Source organism: Jaculus jaculus, chromosome X, assembly GCF_020740685.1.
Source record: "Jaculus jaculus isolate mJacJac1 chromosome X, mJacJac1.mat.Y.cur, whole genome shotgun sequence".
NCBI lineage: Eukaryota > Metazoa > Chordata > Mammalia > Rodentia > Dipodidae > Jaculus > Jaculus jaculus.
Genome location: NC_059125.1, coordinates 103,687,268 through 103,707,813, shown reverse-complemented (window position 1 = coordinate 103,707,813; position 20,546 = coordinate 103,687,268). Strand labels below are relative to the sequence as shown.

Sequence of the window (20,546 nt, the reverse complement as noted above, 5' to 3'; positions counted from 1 at the left end):
CATGGCTAATGGATGAGGTCAGAGAGGTAAAGAAATCAGCTCTCTAAGCACCCCTGGAGCTTGAGTACAGGAGAAAGGTGGTAAGATGGAGAGTGACTACCCTCTCCCTGCGCATAAAGACCACCAGCCCAAGTTCGGAAGTCAGGGTCAGAGAGCACTTACTAGAAGCTTGAGCTGCTCACGCTCCTCCCAACTCAGATAGCCCTCACTCTAAGAGCACAGACCTTACCCTAAGAGCATAAACTCGCAAATGAAAGACTCAGTAAGAGAAACCCTAGAAATATTTCCCCCAAGTACCACAGTGGAGACAAGGAAGACCACCTCCAGAAAAGAGTGTCACCAGACCCCTGGGAAATTACTGCAAAAGGCTAGGGGGCTGGACCATGTGCCAGAGATATGATTCAGAAGGGGCACCTGGCTGGGGCTGAACTTACTGCTTATGAAAGGCACCTTCAGGCCATGGTAAGGCTTTGGGCCCGAGTGTCAGTCATTTCTAGGGTTCAGGCACAAGGCTCCTCACCTCCACTGTGGGGCTGACCCATAGCGCAAAGGTAGGGGGGAAAAAAGCCCAAGTTTGTGGTGAGCACAAAGGCGGCCACTGATTGGAAACTAATTTTAAGGTTCCCACTTCCCAGAGATGAGGTGCTCTACACTATGGAGTGCATGAACAGCATCCAAATGACTCAACACTTAGGCCACCCAGGAAAAAGTCAGCAGACTCACATGCATCATGGTGACCAGGTGGCAGGGGTTGAGCAGGTAGATGACGGTCTTGGTGGCGAACTTAAAGCCCACCTCCACCCCGAAGGTCAGGCACAGGGCTACTAAGAGCAGATTCTTGCTCAGGCTCTCCTTGCCTTCCTCTGGCCGCAGGGTCACCTGCTGTGGCTGGCTGCCACGGCTACCCCTACCGTCCTCCGTTGGCCTCAGGATGTGCCGCAGGGCCACCAGGATCTCCAACAGGGCCAGGGTCAGGACCACCACACTTTCCAGCAGCCGCTGCTGCCAAGACAGGAAGGCAGCACAGTCGGGGCCCCCATTGCCTGCAAAACTGGGGTCCACGCCCCCATAGAGCCAGTCCAGGAGACTTTGGTAGCTATACCGGGACATGATGCAAAGTGGTTCGTTCCACTTGACCACCGTACAGGAAGCAAGAGCGCGATGGAACACGAGGCTAGAGGGTTGTCCGGGTGGTGGAACATGTAAGGAGGGCACACCCCGCACCCTCCTCCGGACACCAGGGCAACCTAGAACAGGGGATGGGAAACTACACGCGAGGCCCGGGGGGGGGGGGAAGGGGGATAAGGTGTTGGCTCTAACTTGTCCCCACGGCTGTCTGGGGAGCCCCCCGCGCTTCTCCAGTGGCCACCAACGAGGCAGGGTTGAAAGGAGCCGTTGGCCAATCTAAAAGGAAGGAGAGGAAAAAAAAAGGTCTCAAAGAGGCAATTGCACCGGGCATTAACGAAGCAGGGAGGGGTAACTAGCGAGGGAAGAAAAGGGGAACGGGGTAGTGGCAAAGCAAGCAGGGGTCAAGGGGAAGGCGGAGGCGAGGGTCAGGGCGGGGACCGAGGGCACCCGGCACTGCCGAGGGAGCGAGCCGGGGGGCAGAGAGGGTGAGGGTGAGAGAGAGAGAAAGAGAGAGAAAGGGGACACGCGGAGGCTAGGAGAGGAGCGAGCGGGGCCGGGCAGGCGGGGAGGGCGACGGGGATGGCAGGGACGCCGGGCTCCTCGTCTCACGCACTCCACATTGGGAAATCTCTTACTCCTGCAACCGCGTGGCCGTCTCTGCCCCCAGCTAGCAACTTCGCCGCCGACGGGGCTCCTCCAGCCAATTTAGAGAGGTCCCGGTCCAGCCTCCCGCCCCGGGTACACCCCCGATTCCCCCCCAGCTCCACCCCCGGCCCCACACGCCCGCCCTCCGGGGCAGCGCCACCCTCCCAGCCGCGAGCCCGCCCGGGACCTGCCCCCCTCGCGCAGGCGAGCGGCGGGAGGAAGCCACGAAGCGAGGGCGGGAGGCCGGGCCAGCCAGCCAGGGGCTGGGCTCCAAGCGGCCTCCCACCCTCCGCCCCAGCGACGCCGATGCCGCCGCCGGCCGCCGCATCTTCCCGCGCCTTCCTGACCGGGCCCCGGGGGGGACAGGTTTACCGCGTCTCCTTAGGGCACTACTCACCAGCAGGTCGACCCACGACCAGGACTCGGACGATCGCTCCTCTCCTCTCCTTTCCTCGTGCTCCCCGCGGCCACCGGCGCTCGGCTCGGCTCGGCTCCCCTGGCGGCCGCAGCCGCCGCCGCGCACGGCTCCTCCTCCCCGTCTTCCTCCCCCTACAGCAGCGGCGCTCGCTTCCTCCTTCTTCCCCTCCCTCTCTCCTCCCCCTCGCCGCCGCCTCCCGCGTCCCTCCTCCTCCTGTCCACTTCACCCCCCCACCCCCCGCACACCACACACCATCACTCCATCTCACCAAAGTCCTCGGGCCACGGTGCCTCCTTCCCTCCAAAGCCTTCCCCCCCGTCGCGTCCACCCCCCACCCAGCCTCCGCTCCTCTCCACCCGCCCCATCCCAGCCTCCTCCTCCTCCTCCTCCCCGCTCCGGCTTCTGCACTCCGAGCATGCAAGCGTGTACAGCCGCGCTCCTTCACAACCCAGACCAAATTGGCCTCCCCGCGGAAGCCAAGCAAGTCTGACTCCTCCTCCTCCTGTGACCCGCTTTCCCCAGGCACTTCTTTGCACACCTGGGCATACCCTAGACACCCAGCCGGCCCCTACTAAACTTCTGGAATGAATTAGACGGTCTATAGAGAGAGCCAGGCTTTGGGGGGGGGGGTGCTGGATAGAGCCCTCCTTTCCCGTTTCCTCCCTTTTTGAAATGGGAGATGCATGCCAGAGCACGAAGGTGACTTCTCTCACCCTTCCCAGTCACATCCCCTCTCCCCACTGCTGTTTTTTGGCCATTTCTTCTCCCTGTTTTTCTTCCAGGGGCTCCCGGGTCTGCGGATTTTCTCCTGACCCGCCTCGCTATTGCCACTCCCTCTCCCCAGCCCCCTAGGTCTCTCCACTCTCCCCCCCTCCCTTCCCGCGAGACACCAGCTGCTTCCTAACCCCCACGTGGAAAGGGCAGCCAGGACAATGCGTGCGGCGGCAGGGCAGGGTCCTCCCCTTCAAGGCTACTTTCTAGCCAGTGACTGTTGCCTTTTCTGTGGGCAAGGGATTAGTAAAAGGACTGCTTTCAGAATTTACCTCATGTAGATTTCTGATTTGTTGAAGACTTACAATAAGTTAGAAGAGTATCCCGAAAACCAGTTAGGCTCCTCGCCTGTGAAACACTTTCTCGGATGCTGGCTGCAGGCCAGACTCAAAATATAAAATACAATCTATTGTATTGTCAGGCCAAGTCCGGTTTTCCCAACAAATAAAGCCAGGCAGCCTTGTCTAACTTCAAGCTTTGTGCTGCATCTACCAAGTGCAGATGCTTTTCAAGTGTTAATTTAGAAAACTAAAAAATAAATAAAATAAAATAAAAACAGGAACCAGTTCGGAAGCTCAATGGTTCTCCTTACGTGTTTGGTTAAACCTCACCAACAGAACCAAGGAACAATGCTAGGGAGCTCCTGACAGTGGCATGTGACAACCGGAGGCCTCAAGTTCCTATCTTCAAAGAAGTAAGAATGCCTGCAGAGCACTTAGTAATGGCTTCATTAATCCCACTGATTTCCATGCTGACCTTCAGCTGGGAGTTTGTCCTCACCACTCCCGTGTTTGCAAAATGACTGTTTTTAAGGAGCCCTGGCCAATGTGTGAACTGAAGCCACAAATCCTTCCTTTTCTTTTTCATAGGTAGAATAACAGTGTTTTCAGGGTCTAGATTATAAAAAGAAAAGAAAACTATTTCTGGCCAGTGCTTGCTGTGTCACCTTGGACGATTTACTCAACCTCTGCCCTTATTTCCTATCTATTACTTGAAAGATACTCGTAATTCATAAGGTTATGCACATTTAAATATCACATAGCATCTAGTGCATAGAAAGTGCTCACTAAATACTACCTGTTGTTACCATTGTGGACATTTGCATTTCTGCTTATGTGTGTGGGCATGCACAATCATCTTCACTGCTCTCCCCCACATCTGCATAAAATACCCTACCCATCCTTCAAAACCCACGGAAAATCACACTCTTCCCAATCTCTCACCCAGCTCCCTCCTCCAGGCGTTTACAGCTTAATGTAAGCACTCCTCATTTTCTTCTGAATCGCACACTCTTCCATTGTTCTCTCACTGTGAGTCCCGCCTCCCACACCCAGCTCTCTGAAAGCAGGGCGGGGTCTTGATTTTTTTCTAACGGGCTGGAATACCTATCTGGGTGGCATACATGTAGTAAGCACTAAATAAATGCAGACGAGATTGTTGACTCCATAGGGAAGAGGCGAGCAAGAATTGAGCTGAAATGGTGGGTCAATTTTTAGGGGGAACCTTCAAACAAAAGTCCTGATCATTTCTTTGCTGGGACACAGGCTAAAGCCTGCTTGTCCCCAAATATTAACAAGAAGACCTGAACTTTGCTTTTTTTTTTTTTTTTTTTTAAGGTGAGCTTAGTGGCACACAGTGAAAGGGGAATTTAGAATCTATACGCAGTTCCAAGAAACCTTGTGGGTTAATTCTGCAGGCAAACTGCGGAAGGTCTCTAAAAAACCTGCTCAGTTCTCTGAGCTCTGCCTCCTGTCTTTCCTTCCTAGGTTTTTTTTAAAAACTTAAGGCTGAGAGGTGATCTCCTGGCTTAATGGCCTGGGCCACTTTTCTCCTTTTAGAGGCAACACCCTAAATTCTCTCAGCTAAAGTGCCTTCTCAGTTATGAGTCCAGGTGACTGTCTGTGGAGTGTGAAATATCCAAAATCATTACCTCCACTGTACCACAGATGATCAGAGGCTCATAGAAATGAAGTGAACCACACAAGATCACACAAGTTAGTGGGAAGAGCTAGGACTAGAAGTAGGGGTCATCTTTCATGGTCCACTGTTCTTTCAACACTGTGGGCAACAGCACACTCTTTATGACTGGACTCCATCCACTTGTATGGAATCATTTCTTTGGTCTATCACTGGTGACCTGTCTAGAGTGAATAGATGTTTGTTCACATGTCCTCAGGAAAAGTCATACAACAAACCTGCAAGTCAAATGCTTGCATGATTTCCCAGAAGCAGGAAAACAAAAACAAAAAAAACAAACTAAAAGACAATGCACAATCCAGATATGCTATGAAGTGCTATCAGTAAAAATAAACTGCATGCTTATGGAGGAGAATGAAGAGAGAGGCCTTTGTCTTGTTGCTTTCTGCATGCTGGTTCTCCCCCTCTCATTCATTCTCTACATAGTCCCCAAGCCTCTGTTGTATTGGACCTATGAGCAATCCCTGCCCCAAAGAAGCTTAAAATCCATTGGACTGACTCATCAACATACCAATACATGAAGAAGGTATAAAGCCCAGCCAAGCAAATGTGCCTGTACAAGCAAGCCATACAGGCAAGATTTGGGGAGCCACTAGAATCCAGAGGTAGAGCTAGGCATGGTGGTATAAACTTGTAATCTTGGATCTGAGGAGGATTTCTGGGAATTTTAGGCCAGTCTGGGCTACATAGCAATATCTTGTTTCAAAAGAAAACAAAATTCCAGAGTAGTTTAACCCCAAGATAATTATGTACTATGAGAAAAGACAGCATGACAAGTAACCTGGGGAATGCTGACAGGGAAGGAGAAGGAGGAATCCTTCAGAGGGACCAGCAGGGTGCAACGTCTGGATCCAGATGGGATTCCACAGGTGTGCACACATGGAAACATCCAGAGAGCTGCACACTCCAGTTGTGTGTTACCTTGTATGGCAATTATACCTCAATTTTAAGGAGTTCAGAAAAGAAAGACAAGACCAGGAGCGGGAATTACAGGAGCATCTCCTGGAGAAATGGGTGCAAAAGCACCTAACCTCAGGGTTACCAGCTCTATCTGCACTACAGAATTCTGAGTGCTTTTTTAAAAAGACCGTGTCGTGTGGTGGCGCACGCCTTTAATCCCAGCACTTGGAGGCAGAGGTAGGAGGATGGCCTTGAGTTCCAGGCCACCCTGAGAATACAGAGTGAATTCCAGGTTAGCCAGGACTAGGTCAGCCTACCTCAAAAAAAAAAAGAAAAAAAAAGGAAAAAAAAAAAGAAAAAAGAAAAGAAAGAAAGAAAAGAAAAAAAGAAAGAAAGATAGTGTGTCTCGGGCCATGCACCACACTAATGCACTGAGAAGCTCTGGAAGCAGGGCCATAAAATGGGATTAAAAAAAAAAAACTTAAAAACTACTAGAGGGTTTTTGTTTTTGTTTTTGTTTTTTGTTTTTTTTAACTACAGTTAGATCTATAGGCTTGGAAAGTGGCTCAGTGCTTGCCTAGCATGAACAAGGTTTTGGATTCCCTAGCACTATGAAAATACAATCTAACTAAGGATGATCAAACACTTTTCATTGGCCCAATGCTTTGCATTCAATTTCTTTTCTAAGGCTCTTTAAAAACACCTCTGAAAAGTAGTTACTATTGTTATGATTCCCATTTTCCAGATGAAAAGTGGAAATTTGGACACACAGCCTGTAAGTGCCACAGGTGAGATTTCATCTGAGATCTACTAGCTCCACACCTAGGGACCTGAACACATATACAATATATCCTCTTGGCAGACAGTACCATGCAGAGGACTGGGGGAGGCTAAGGGTAGATAAGCTGGCTATCCATGAAGAGGACACTGCATGGAATCTTTTTCTTTCCATCCAGTGTTAACTGACATTCATTAAGGTGCATTATTAGTCTTAAGTGCACTGCTCTGTGAGTTTGACAGATGTGCACACCCCTGTAATTGCCACTCAAAGCTTCACGCCTACCTCCCAATCAATCTTCACCCCAGAGGTAACCATTGCTCTGAATTCTGTTTGTTTTGTTTTTCATTTTTTTGTTTTTCAAAGTAGGACCTCACTCTAGCCCAGGCTGACCTGGAATTCACTATGTAGTCTGAGGGTGGCTTTGAAATCACAGTGATCCTCCTACCTCTGCCTCCCGAGTGCTGGGATTAAGCGTGCGCCACCACACCTGGCTTCATTGCTCTGATTTCTATCACTATTCATGTGTCCTATTCTTGAATGTCATCTAAATGGAATCACTCAGCTATTGTGACTGGCTTGTTTGGTTCAACATTCTGTCTGCAAATTTCATTAGATCCCATCACTGTTTTCTTATTGTTTGTATGTGTGTGTTTTCTTCTGGAGACAGGGTCAAGTTTTACACTGCAGATCACACTAGCTTGGAACTTATTATGTAGCCCAAACTGACCTCAAACTTGCAGCAATCTTTCTTCCTCTGCCTTCTAAGTGCTGGGACTTCAGGCATGAGCCACTTTGCCTGGTTAAAAATGTGGGTTCTGGAAAAAAATGGCTTAGTGGTTAAGGCATTTGCCTGCAAAGCCTAAGGACCCTGGTTTGATTCCCCAGGATCCACGTAAGCCAGATACACAAGTGGATGCATGTGTCTGGAGTTCATTTGCAGTGGCTAAAGGCCCTGGCGCCCCCATTCTCCTTCTCTATCTGCCTCACTCTCTTTCTCTCGAATAAATAAGTAAATAAAATATTTTTTTAATGTGGGTTTGGGAGGTTTTTATTTGGCTTGCTTTTTGTTCTCTTCCTTTTTGTGACAGGATTCCCTATGTTGTCCAGGCTAGTCTGGAACTCCCCATCCTCCTGTCCTAACCTCCCAAGTACTGGGATTACAGATACCTAGCCTCATACCACTGATCACTGATTTCAGGAAGTGAGTTCTGAACATAGAAGATAATAAACCTACCAAACCCAGGACCCACGGAAGCTCAGGGCTTTGAGTAGAGAGCTAGTAAATGCTGTTGCCAGGAAGCCCTTTCCTGCCCCTAGAGCTGTGTAGCTCCAATGGGGCTCTGACAGCTGACAATAGCATGTGGTTCCCTTAGCATAGTCCCACATAACAACTGTTAAAGACCCTTTCAATTCATCAACCTCGCACAGTGTGGAAAGTCACACAATCCGGAGTAGAAGAGAGGCATGTGTTGCAATACTCTCAGTTTGAGGACTGTAGGAGAACAAGAAAAATTCTGATCTCCCAGTATCCAAAAGATTCCATAGAACACAGTACTTGGCTGAGAAACGCGGGGTGGAATTGGGCAAGTTGAGACGTTCCCATTGCCATTGTTTGCATGTGGCTTGTCTCCTGTTCATGTATCACCACAGTTTGGTGATATAAGAGGTGATTGGACCTTTTAAAGGGTGGGGCCTAGTGGAGAATCCTTAGGTGATTAGCACCCTTGCCTTTGGAAAGGATTAAGGTAGTTTTTAAGTAACCCCATGTTAATTCTCCAGAAAGGATTTTTTTTAAATTATTTATTTATTTATTTGAGAGCGACAGACACAGAGAGAAAGACAGATAGAGGAAGAGAGAGAGAATGGGCGCGCCAGGGCTTCCAGCCACTGCAAACGAACTCCAGATGTGTGCGCCCCCTTGTGCATCTGGCTAACGTGGGACCTGGGGAACCGAGCCTCGAACCAGGGTCCTTAGGCTTCACAGGCAAGCACTTAACCGCTAAGCCATCTCTCCAGCCCTCCAGAAAGGATTTTATAAAAAGAAGCATGGCTCCTCACACACTCTCTGGTTTCCTGTCTGGCTATATGATCACTCCCTCCCCCATGAACTGCTGTGCCATGAGACCCTTACCAAAGCCTGTACCATATTGTTTAAATTTATAGGTTCAAAATGTGAGGTACCATACACTTAAGCAATCTTGATATATTTTCCCCTCATCATAGTTTTTTCCCCCTATTACATCAAGAACTTTCATGGGTATTATTATTGATTTTTTGAGGTAGGGTTTCACTCTAGCCCAGGCTGACCTAGAAGTCACTATGTAATTTCAGGGTGGCCTTGAACTCACAGTGATCCTCCTACCTCTGCCTCCCAAGTGCAGGATTTAAGCTGTGCACCACCATGCCCAGTTCATGGATTTTTTTAAATGTTATTAATCTCAGTACTTAGGAGGATGAGGCAGGAAGACCATCTGTAAGAGGCTATCTTGACCTACCTGCTGAGATTCTGTTCCAGAGAAAGAAAAAATAAACAGAAAAAAGCAATATTTCACCCATTCATTTAAAAGAAGCTCTCTGCAGCTTCTCTTTGGCATATCTAAACTGCAGCATTATGATTATTGCACATTGTAACTAACACTAAGTAAACTAAGGGTTACTTGAACACAGGCACTGTGATTCTAAGACAGTAGATGGGTAGTGTATACCATATGGGTCCAATGTACAAAGGAATGATTCATGTCCCTGACAGGTCAGAGAGGAATGATGTGATAGCTCTTTATCCTACTAAAAAGCATATGCATTTTAGAACTTATGGATTGCTGCCAGGCATGGTTGGAGCACATTTTTAATCCAAGCACTCAGAAGGCAGAGGTAGGAGGATCACCGTGAGTTTGAGGCCACCCTGAGGCTACCTAGTGAATTCTAAGTCAGCCTGGGCTAGAGTGAGACCCTACCTCAAAAAAAGAAAGAAAGAAAGAAAGAAAGAAAGAAAGAAAGAAAGAAAGAAAGAAAGAAAAGAAATTAAAGAACTTATAAATTGTTCACTTCTGGAATTTTCTATTTAATCTTTTTAGGCTGAGGTTGCTCACAGGTGACAAGCTGCCGAAAACAACATCAAGATAAGGGGGAGTTCTGAAAAAGAGGGGATTACTGACCAAGACACCTGAGTTGGATTCAACTAGCTTGAGCAAATCATTCCTTCCTTGGACCTCAACTTTCTCTTTTGGAATCCAGAAATACTTCAGACACTCACCTCTGAATTTACTTCTAGCTTTAATCATTCAAAACCAACCAAGAAGTTTAATGTGAAAGAACTGCGATACAAATTTTGGCTGCAATTTGGAAGCCCGGATTGCTAACTCAGTTTTCTCTTTTCTAAACCATGATCCAATAATAAAGGAATTACTTCACTGACTAGAAACGTAAACGATTCATTCCAGGTTAAGCTAGGCACAGATACATCGAACATAGAATCCTCAGTATCTTCCTGAGAAAGATTCATTTCCAAGGGTTGCATTTCCTTACATTTTTGTTATTATTACCATTGTTATCATTTTGATAAATATGCATTGAGTATCATTCTTGTCTAAGTAACAGGTATAATCAAATATGAATAAAATGTCAGAGAAAACGGATTTGATGTTTTAGGATGAATATATATATGCACATCCTCTGTTTTGCTGAGGTTGAATGTTGCAGGAAATATTTTAAATTCATGACTTAATATTCAAAGCCAAGAAAATGAACAAATTGGACCTGAAACCAGAGGGGTGTGGATTCCAGTCCTTGCCAATGATGAGCTCTTACAAACCTGGTAAGTAGTTTAACCTCACATAGCCTGCTTTCTTGTCTATTATATATTATTTTCCACCTTCCAGGGTTCTTGTGAAATTCAGTGAGGTAATATCTATGTAAAGTAGCTAGCATCTGGTCTGGCAAGCAAGTTGCTCAATAACTGTTTACTTTAGGAATTCCTCCCCCTTCTATTCCATATATTCATGTTTTCATCTTAAGACAGACATCAGGGGCTGGCTCAGTGTTTGAAGGTGCTTGCTTGCAAAACCTAATCCTGAGTTTGGTTTTGTTTTTTTTTTTTTTTTCCCTCTCTCTCTCTTTCATTCTCATTGCGAATAAAAATGAAAACATTTTAAGACAGAAATCAAATCCACCCCAAGTGGGTCATGCAGACGAATTTCTGCTCAGTACCCTTTCACATCTGTAGCCTCAGGTGGAACTGATATCCTGTCCTGCCACAGCTTGGCAGGGGTGTTATTAGAAACCACTACTTTCCTGCAGGGGAGGAAGAAGAAAAGAAAAAGAAATGCAAGCATCTGCTACATGTGCAGTTGATTTTGAGATGTGGGCAAGCTGGCAGTCTGTAGTTGCTCTTTTCCTGAATTGCAACGCTGTCAGAAATCAATATGCTGAAAGCAGTTTTAGATAGCTGGCTTGGGAACCCCTGGAGGATTCTGAGAGCTGTTGGCCACATTGATGCCAGCTCTAAGCAAGTCCCATATCCTAACCTGCCACACTGTAAGCTGTACATTCAAGGAACTATCTCCTCCCTGTTATACAAGAGGATAAAACTCTGAGACCCTCCTGCTGGGGAGATCAAAAGCTTTGATATTTGACTCTGTGGAGTCAGATGGTGAAAAGCAGACAAATTTCATGAGACTTGAGATTACTAAAGGGGTATTGATTAAATTGTTCCCTTTTGGAGTGAGTTCAAGGGTCATTGTCTTCCCTACCCTATACCCCTCCCATCACGACAATCCTCTCCCAGCTGGTGATTGAACTCAGGGCCTTACACAACTTAGGCAAGGGTTCTACCACTATGTCACATCCAGAGCTCCTCTTCTGAGAACTCTTGAAGGGAAGCATGGAAGTAGCAATCAACTTCCAAATGTACACTTGAATGTCAATCTACACCTAATATTAACAATGACAACCTGTTCTAACAGCAATAATCCATTAAATAGTTGTGTGTTAAATCTCATAACTGGAAGGAAATTAAAGGGGAAAAGCCAAGGAAGAGTGGGAGAAAAGGCAAAGGGAGCGAGGCATGTGGGGATGGGTTTGATTTATTTTAAGTATAAGGGTAAGTTACTAGGCCAGGTCTTTCTGAATTCACAGCTTTACCAACTAACCCCATACCATCCTGCCTCTTGGCTGGAGACTCATGTGACCTGTGGCTCCTTCCTGCACCATGACTGCCTAGGTGTAGAGGATCAGGTTATAGATAGAAGCACAGTCTCTACCTTGGGGCTGGAAGAGAGCAGCAAACAGACCATAGGGATTTTGAGTTCAGAACATCAACCTCCTCATTCAAATCATCTGAGTACTTGGTTATGTGTCCTCCTACTATGAAAGATGGATAATATGTTTTACTTACTGCTTCAAGCCAGGAAGTGATTTTTCTCTTTTAAGAACTCCTCTGTATCTGCTTTCAAAGCACTTGGGGATTGAATATCTTCAGAGCAGTTTCCTCTTGAATGATGTTTTCTAGATGTTGATAGATTTGTTTCTAAGGAAACAGAGGCAGAAACAACACATAAGTTAAGAGACAGGAGCCCCCAATTTGGCCTTGTATTTCCCCCTAACATGCAAATCACTTACACACGCCAGGAGTTCCAAAAATGAACATGTTCTACGTGCTCTTAGTTCATCTGAATCATGTACCAGATCTCCCTCCACCCTTGTGCTATTCTTTGTGGTAGAGTCTTAGCGTCAGGACTACTTCCTGCACCTTCCTCCACCCTTCTTGCCATCAGCCCTCCATCTGTTCTTTCTTCAGGATTTCAATCGCTAGATGCCCACCTTCCCCTGTAGGGGATATGGTATGTGTATGACCCACACAGCTTATGTTATGCCACCAGTCCGCAGCACAATTATAGATTGCACCCTATTCCTTTCCAGATTTGGCATTTCTTCTTCATCTAGCTTGGAACAGTTTGCAGGAGCTGTGTGGCAAAAGGTGCAATTTGTCATCAAGGCAAGTGAATAATGAGCTGTGGTGAGTGAGTGAGACTCAGATGGAGATGTGCTGTTTTCTCCTTTAGAATGAACCATCTTTCACAGTCTATTTGCCCATATCATTACCTAATTCTTCAGAGCCTGTACACCTAATAATATATGAACTTAATCATGAGCACAAAAGTGAGGACTCCATTATAATAAACCCTAATTGGACCTCTTGAAGACATTTTATTGAGAAGTTTACATGAACATACTGTACTTTGATCATACTCTCATCCTATTAGCTTCTTTTGTACACACTCCCCAACCCGCATTCCCCTGAGCACTTTCTCTTTCCAAGTAGTCCTTCCTTTGATGTCTCATTCCTTTTGCCCTCTTCCATCTTCCATGTCAAAATGTTGATGGGCTCAGAACTGTGCAGATCTCGTAAGGGTAATGACAACCACTGTGAGGTCATAAATGTATCAGTCAGTTCATATCCTAAGGACAGCACTCCACAGTACTCCTTCCAACCCTGTGGCTCTTACATTCTTTCTGCTCCCTCTTGTAGAATGTTCCCTGAGCCTTGTAAGGCATGATAGAGATATCTTATTTAGTGTTGTGCTCGCCAAAACTTCTTATTTTCTGCTTTGTTGAGTTTTGAGTCTCTTCCCTGTGTACTACCATCTCCATAGTGAAGCTTCTCTGGCTTGCACTGACAGCAGCACTCATATTCTCTCTTCTACTTCCTCTGCAGTGCTCCCTGAGTCCTAATGGGTACGATAGAGATGGTTCATCCAGTGCTCAGCACCGGACTTTCTCTTCTTCTCAGCACCTTGATGAGTCTTGGATCTCCCCAGTATTCAATCCCATCCATAAAAAGAAGCTTCTCAAACCTAAAGTAAGAACAGCCTTAACGAATAAAGGTAAACATATACATTAGAAGGCAATTTTATGGGCTTAACATATACATTTAGCCAAAGAATAGTGGTATCTTCCCTCTAGGGTTAATGGGACTTTTTTTCCTTCAGAGTTTTGCTATATAGCCGAAAGTAGCCCCTATTTTTGTCTCAAGTAGAGTCTCACTTTAGCCCAGGCTAACCTGGAACTCACTCTGTACCTCCAGGTTGGCCTTGAACTCTCAGCAATCCTCCTACTTCTGTCTCCCAAGTACTAAGATTAAAGGCATGCACCACCATGTCCAGCTGGCCTCGACCATTTTTTTGTTTGTTTGTTTTTAAGATAGGGTCTCTCTTTAGCTCAGACTGACCTGGAATTTACTCTGTGGTCTCAGGCTGGCCTGAACTCACAGAAATCCTCCTACCTCTGCCTCCTAAGTGCTGGGTTCAAAAGCATGTGCCACCCCATCCCGCTGGCCTCTAACTTTTGATCCTACTGCTTCAGCCTTCTGCATGCTGGGATGACAGGTATGATCCACATCCTTTGCTTCTAAATGGACTTTAAAAGTCAAATGTGGGCTGAAGAGATGGCTTAGCAGTTAAGGCACTTGTCTGCAAATCCAAAGGACCAAGGTTTGACTCCCCAGGACCCATGTAAGCCAGATGCACAAGGGGGAACATGCATCTGGAGTTCATTGGCAGTGACTGGAGGCCCTGGTATGCCCATTCTCTCTCTATCTCTACCTACCTATGTCTCTCTCTCTCTCTCTCTCTCTCTCAATAAATAAATAAAAGTTAAAAAAATTAAAAAGTCAAATGCAGTTGATTTCAGTCAGAAGTTGAGCACTTACCTAGTACATATAAGTCCCTGGGCTCAATCCCCAGTAACTAACCCCCCCACACACACACACACGGGTGGACTGAGGATATAGCTCAGTGGTAAAGTGCTTGCCTAGCATATATAAAGCCCTGGATTCAACCAAGAACCATAAACAAGTGATAAAAAACAATGGCTGGAGAGATGGCTCAGCATTTAAGACACTTGCATGAAAAACCTAATGTCACAGGTTCAATTCTCCAGCCAGATGCACAAAGTGAAACATTCATCTGGAATTCATTTGTACTGGCTAGAGGCCCTGGTGTGCCCATATTTCACGCCCTCTTGCAAATTAAAAAAAAAAATTAAAAGATGGAAAAATACAACTGTAAATTGTAAATTACATGTTTACATGATTGTAAATCATGTAAATTGTACATGAGCTCTCTCCTTAGCATTTTTTACAATAACATGTGGACTTAAAATAACTTCAGGCCAGGTGTTGTGGCATATAAGTTTTATCCCAGCACTCAAAAGGCAGAGGTGGGAAGATTGCTGTGAGTTTGAGGCCACCCTGAGTCTATATAGTGAATTCCAGGTGGGCCTAGGCTTGAGTGAGACCCTACCTCAACAAAAACAGGAAAGAAAAACCTACAAAGAAAAAGGCTGAGATAAAGTAGAAGATTTTCATTTTACTGGATTTAGTCAGTTTCTAAGCAACAGAGACCAATGGATAATTGGGTTCTAGAAGTAAAGGAGGAAAGAATTCTGATTCTGAAGGCTGGGGAGATCGCTCAATGGGAAAGAGCACTTGCCTGAATACCTGAGTTCCATCCTCAGCATCAACATAAAAAGCCATGTATGGCCATGCATGCTTGTAACTCCAGCACTCACAGGGGCAGAAACAGAAGAATTGCTGTGCCTCCCTGATCAGCCAGTCTCACTGAAAATTAGGGATCTCTAGGTTAGGTGAGAGACTCTGTCTAAGAGAAATAATGTGGAAGAGTGATAGAGAAGGAAAACTAACATCCTCCTCTGTCATACACGCACACATGTACAGTGTGTATGCACCTACACACTCACATGCATACAGAGCACATGAACAGCATTCTGCTTTTTAGTGCATAAAGCATGTCCTGATGAATATTCTATTGCATTTAAGTAAAAGAAAGAAAGAAGAGAGGGCTGGAGAGATGGCTTGGTGGTTAAGGCAGCCTAAGGACCCAGATTCAATTCTCCAGGTCCCCCATTAGCAAGATGCATGTCATAGCACATGAGTTTGGAGTTCATTTTCAGTGGCTAGAGGCTCTAGTGTGCCCACTCTCTCCCTCTGTCCCTCTATATCTAATAAATGAATACATGAAATGATTTAAAAAGTTAAAAGAATTATAAAATAAAAAAAGAAGTAAGAGAAAGAAAACCAAAAAATATGGAGGGAAGAAAGATCTTTCCCATGACATTTATATATTCTTCTCAACAATTTTTTTTTTCAGATTTATATTTATATATTTATTTGAGAAAGACAGAGAGCAAGTGACAAAGAGAGAGAGCAAGCAAGAATGGGCACACCAGGGCCACTAGCCACTGCAAACAAACTCCAGATACATATGCTACCTTGTGCATCTGGCTCTTGTGGGACCTGGAGAACCAAACCTGGATCCTTAGGCTTCTCAGCCTTAACCACTAAACCAGCTCTCCAGTCCTCAACAATTATTTTTTTAGTGCTTAAGATTGAACCCCAAGCCTCATATAGGCTAAGCAAATATTCTACCACTAAACTATACCCCCAGCCTTGTCATTATTTCTTTATTTTTTGGTATTTGATATTTTTTCCTTTCATTTGGGTCCACATCAGTCACTAAATCTTATTTTAATAGAGTCACATCAGCAATTGGGATCGATCGTGTAGACTGTATACAAATAAGGGGTGGCCCAAAATGATGATTTTTGGGGAAAAAAGGATTTATCAGGATCCTAGGACCATTTATATCCTTTGGTGCTCTCCTAATACTGCTGGCCTCTCTTTTCCTTCCCTAACACATCACCTCAAGATTGGATTTCATACTGTTTTCTATAGGAGAGAGAACAGGCTTGCCTGGAAAGAAAAACATCCCTGGAGAGATTAGACTCTGACTAATTCTCATTTCCAGTAGCTAAAGGCAGAGGATTAGATTAAGAAATGAATAACATAATACTCTGCTCCAATTGCACTACATGAGCCCTCTTAATATATGGCATTTTTAATGGAGGCCAGCCAAGGTGGTTCTTAGAACCAGATGCTGTATACTATATGGGTCACAGACCCTGAAAACATAGGCTGACCAAAGGAATAACAGGTTTATAGCAGAAAAATGACTTCTGGTTTTTATTTTTGCTCTGAGATAAACATTCAAAGCCAAAAGTTTTACACTGAAGTGTATTTGTAGCCGGGTGTGGTAGCATATACCTTTAATCCCAGAACTCAGGAGGCAGAGGTAGGAGGGATTGCCATAAGTTCAAGGCCACCCTGAGACTACATAGTGAATTTCAGGTCAGCCTGGGCTAGAGCGAGACCCTACCTTGAAAAAAAAAAGTGTGTTGTATGGTATGGGTCTCAATTGAACCCCATAGGTTCATGTCTTTGAACAGTTGGTACCCAGCTGGTATTATTTTGTGAGTTGTGGAAACCTTTGCATGTGGGGTTTAGCTGGCAGTCTTAGGGCCATAGAATGGGACTTTTTAGTAGCAACTCTGTCTCATTTCTAGCTCAAGATCTCTACTTCCCAGTTGCACACTTAGATTTGAGCAATCTGCCTCCTGGATCTTGTCACCTTGGACAGGGACTGCTGTGGCCACTACCATGGTACTGTGAGACAAAATTAAAGCTTTCTTCCCCTAAGTTGCTTCTATCAGGTATTTTGTTCAAGTAATTAGAAAAGTACATGTTCATGTAAACAAAAAATGGTATGGTCAGAAATGTTGTTCCATTGGAGAATACATCTGTAAAGGAGCCAAATATTTATCATTAAACAGAAAAAGTTGAGAGTTAATGGTTTGAATGTGAAATGTCCCTCATAGACTCATGAGGACACTTGGTCCTCAGTTGGTGGTACTGTTTTAGGATGTTGTTAAACCATTAGTTCATGGGGCCCAACTAGAGGCAGTGAGTCACTGGTACTGGATGGGGCAAGACTGGAGGTTTTATATTCAAGCCTACTTCCTGTTCTGTTGAAATGTAAGGAACTGAAGAATCCCAGCTACACTCTTCTGCCATGGAGCCACTTGTTGCTATGCCTTCCCTGCCACGAGGGGACTGTATCCCATTAAACTGACAGCCAAAGTCAATTCCTGTCCCTTAAGTTGCATCTTATCTGGTATTCACTCATAGCAACAAGAAAAGTGACTAATAAATCAAGTTTTCACTTCCTCTTGCTTTCAGATACCTTTCCAACATTTTTTATTGTGCCATCATCCTTAATGATATCAGCCTTCTGCTTCCTACCCTTCCATTTCTCTTTTCTTCTGCCCAAGAGTGTTATGTTTACTTTCAAACACAAACAAAACTGCGCTCAAATTGTGTTCCCTTGCTTTCTTGACCCCCTGCTGTTCTCAGTCTGCTTATCTCTTTGGGGAATGACAATTCAGTCACCCTGAATGGTCTCCATGTACTTCTCCAAGTGTCCCAGAGTAACACAGCTGAATCTTGTGGCCTCATGACTAGAAATGGGAAGGTGGGAATATAACTTCCCTGTGCTGAAGGAATTCCCTTGGCTATTCACCAACCCTGCATGGGAACCTAGTTGCAGTGGGGTGGTACTGACATTTCTCTCCTCCCTACCACACTTCTCATTCCTATCTGCCAATATTCTTGCCTGTTCCTCTGGGCCAGTGAAAAGCACCTGTAGAAATGATTATTGCTTCTGTGATTGTTGTAACTACCAGCAAGAGCAACATTAGAGGTCTGTACAGGAAAAATGGAAGAGAAATAGTGTTTTCTACCCATTAAACTAGTATTACAAAATAAGAAAGAAAAATAGCAGCCACTGGCTTCTCTTGTATAGTCCACTTTCTTTCTACAGTGATAAGAGAAACCTGAAGGGGGGAAGGGAAAGCTTTTAGGGTATTGGAAAACAAGCTGGAGTCATTTATAGATTTAATTCTTTGCCCAATCAAGAGGTAAATAGAGATGATGATCTGAATTCTAAGTAAACAGTTGTCTGAGAATGTGATGGACAGTGTGGCGTGGAGTGTCTGGAAAAGCCTAATGAACATTGTCTGACTAGAAAGTACTATAGCATGGTGATTTGTGAATTAAGAGGTTTTGAGGAGAATTTTTTTTTTTGAGAAATGGTTCAGTGTGTTGCCAAAGCTGGCTTCAATGAACTGAGCTCCAGTAATCCTGCTGCCTCAGCCTCCCAAGTAGCTGGGACTATGGCTGCATATCACTATACACAGGAGAAGAAGAGAGAGAGAGTTTTGATTACAATTCTGGCTGCTTCACTTACTAGCTCCATTTACGCCCTTAATTTTGAGAGGGACTAGTCATATAGTTTTGGTAGAAAGGCAGTTAGCTAGGGCTTATGGCAGATTCCTTTTTTGGCTGTTCACTTCTGCCAGTGCGGGAAGGGATATTTCTTTGTTACTATTTTTATAGCCTTGGGTTTTGTTTTCCTTTTTTTTTTTTTTTTTTTAAGTTGGGACTCTCAGTAGCCCAGGCTGAGCTAGAATTCACTATGCAGTCTTAGGCTGGCCACGAACTCATAGTGATCCTCCTACCTCTGCCTCCCAAGTGCCGGGATTAAAGGTGTGTGCCACCACACCAGGCATCCTTTTCATTGTTTTTTAAGTGCATGACATTTTAGTAGAATCTCTTTTTGGGTCTTTTCTTCCACACCTATGTGTGACCATCATGTGGGTTCTTGGACCACGTGAGTGTATTCTACCCCCCTTCCTCTCCCTAGTACCCCTGACATTTCTGAATAAATATGTAATGGTTTACAAAGCATCCTTCTCAGTCTTTTTCTTTTTTATCCCAATTCTTTTGTAAAAACAGACACAATCTCATGGTTTAGAGTTTAATGACTATTCTTGAACCCCATAAACCATGTTACTATCCAATGTCTTCTCACTTACTGAAGAACATGACCCTAGGCTGGGAATGCAGCTCAATGGTTGTATACTTACTCTGACTTCCAACCACAGCACCACAAAATGAATGAATGATCGAATTGACAGATACTAATATAAGAACATTAGAACTTTCTTTCATCCTACATCCATAATTTCATCCTCTTCACATGTTGCATTATCTACTTTTCAAACATGAAAGCTCTCCACTCACCTTACATCTCCTTCAGGCTTTTGCCCATTTCTTTTCTACCTGTCACAGCCAAATTTTTCAAAATAGATATCTTTATTTATTGTTTCCAATGGCTTCTCCCTTGTTCTCTCCAGTGATCTCCAGGCAAGTTTTTGTCTCTATTAAATATTTTACCAAAACAGGGCTTCTCAAGTTCCCAGATGAATTTCCATGTTTCAAATCAAACAATCCTTTTTCTTGACATTTCAGCAGCATTTCAAATAGATAAACAGGGACTCCTTCTCCAATTACTTTCTTCCTTTGGTTTCCAGAACACCATTTTCTCATTAGCAGTCTCACTAGTTGTTCATTCTCAGTGTCTTTTGTCGATTTCATTACAGCCTCTTTGGTACACTCCAAAACTGAGATCTAGACTATTTCTCTACTTTACAGTCTTTTCCTCTTGGGACTCACCTTGTTACATGCTTTTCCCCCTCTCTTTCTTTTTAGCCTTTTCTTTCTTTTTTGTTTATTTTCTTTTGGGTTTTTTTGAGGTAGGGTCTCACTCTAGCCCAGGCTTACCTGACACTCTCTCTTTAGTCCCAGGATGGCCTTGAACTCACAATGATCCTCTTACTTCTGCCACTCAAGTGCTGGGACGTTTGTTTATTTTTAATTACCACACAAAGTAATAAGTTTCATTGTAATTTCATACATAATTTTTTGTTGATGTTCCTCCCTGCTTCTTCTCCATCCTCCAGTACCCTATACTTTCTATCCCCAGTATGCTTTCATGACATGTGTTCTATTACCCCCTACTTCTTCAAGAACATCCCCTCCCGCTCATCATATAATTTAACTCCACATATATGTTCAGTATTTCCAACTTTGTATATGACCTTCAGATTACTCCTGACTGTTCCAGATTCATCTGTCTACTTAACAGATTTTCTTAGAGAGCTAATAATAATCTTCAA

At 44.7% G+C, this 20,546-nt stretch overlaps 1 protein-coding gene across 7 annotated transcripts in view; it reads right to left on the bottom strand.

Annotated features, from left to right (window-relative positions):
- The window catches only part of Tmem164 (transmembrane protein 164), a 498,963-nt gene extending 496,680 nt beyond the window's left edge, over positions 1-2,283 (bottom strand). For 4 of the 7 annotated variants that reach the window (XM_045140038.1, XM_045140039.1, XM_045140040.1 and 1 more), the window contains exons 1-2: positions 1,742-1,814; positions 724-1,404 (exon numbers count right to left, since the gene is read on the bottom strand). In XM_045140038.1, coding sequence (XP_044995973.1) covers positions 724-1,110 — 387 coding nt within the window. In that variant the 5' untranslated portion in view covers positions 1,111-1,404; positions 1,742-1,814. Of the gene's footprint in view, positions 1-723; positions 1,405-1,741; positions 1,859-2,170 lie in introns of those variants that run through there. The other 3 variants (XM_045140037.1, XM_004659138.3, XM_045140041.1) reach the window with 3 other exon arrangements.
- Between the last annotated feature and the right edge of the window lie 18,263 nt (positions 2,284-20,546).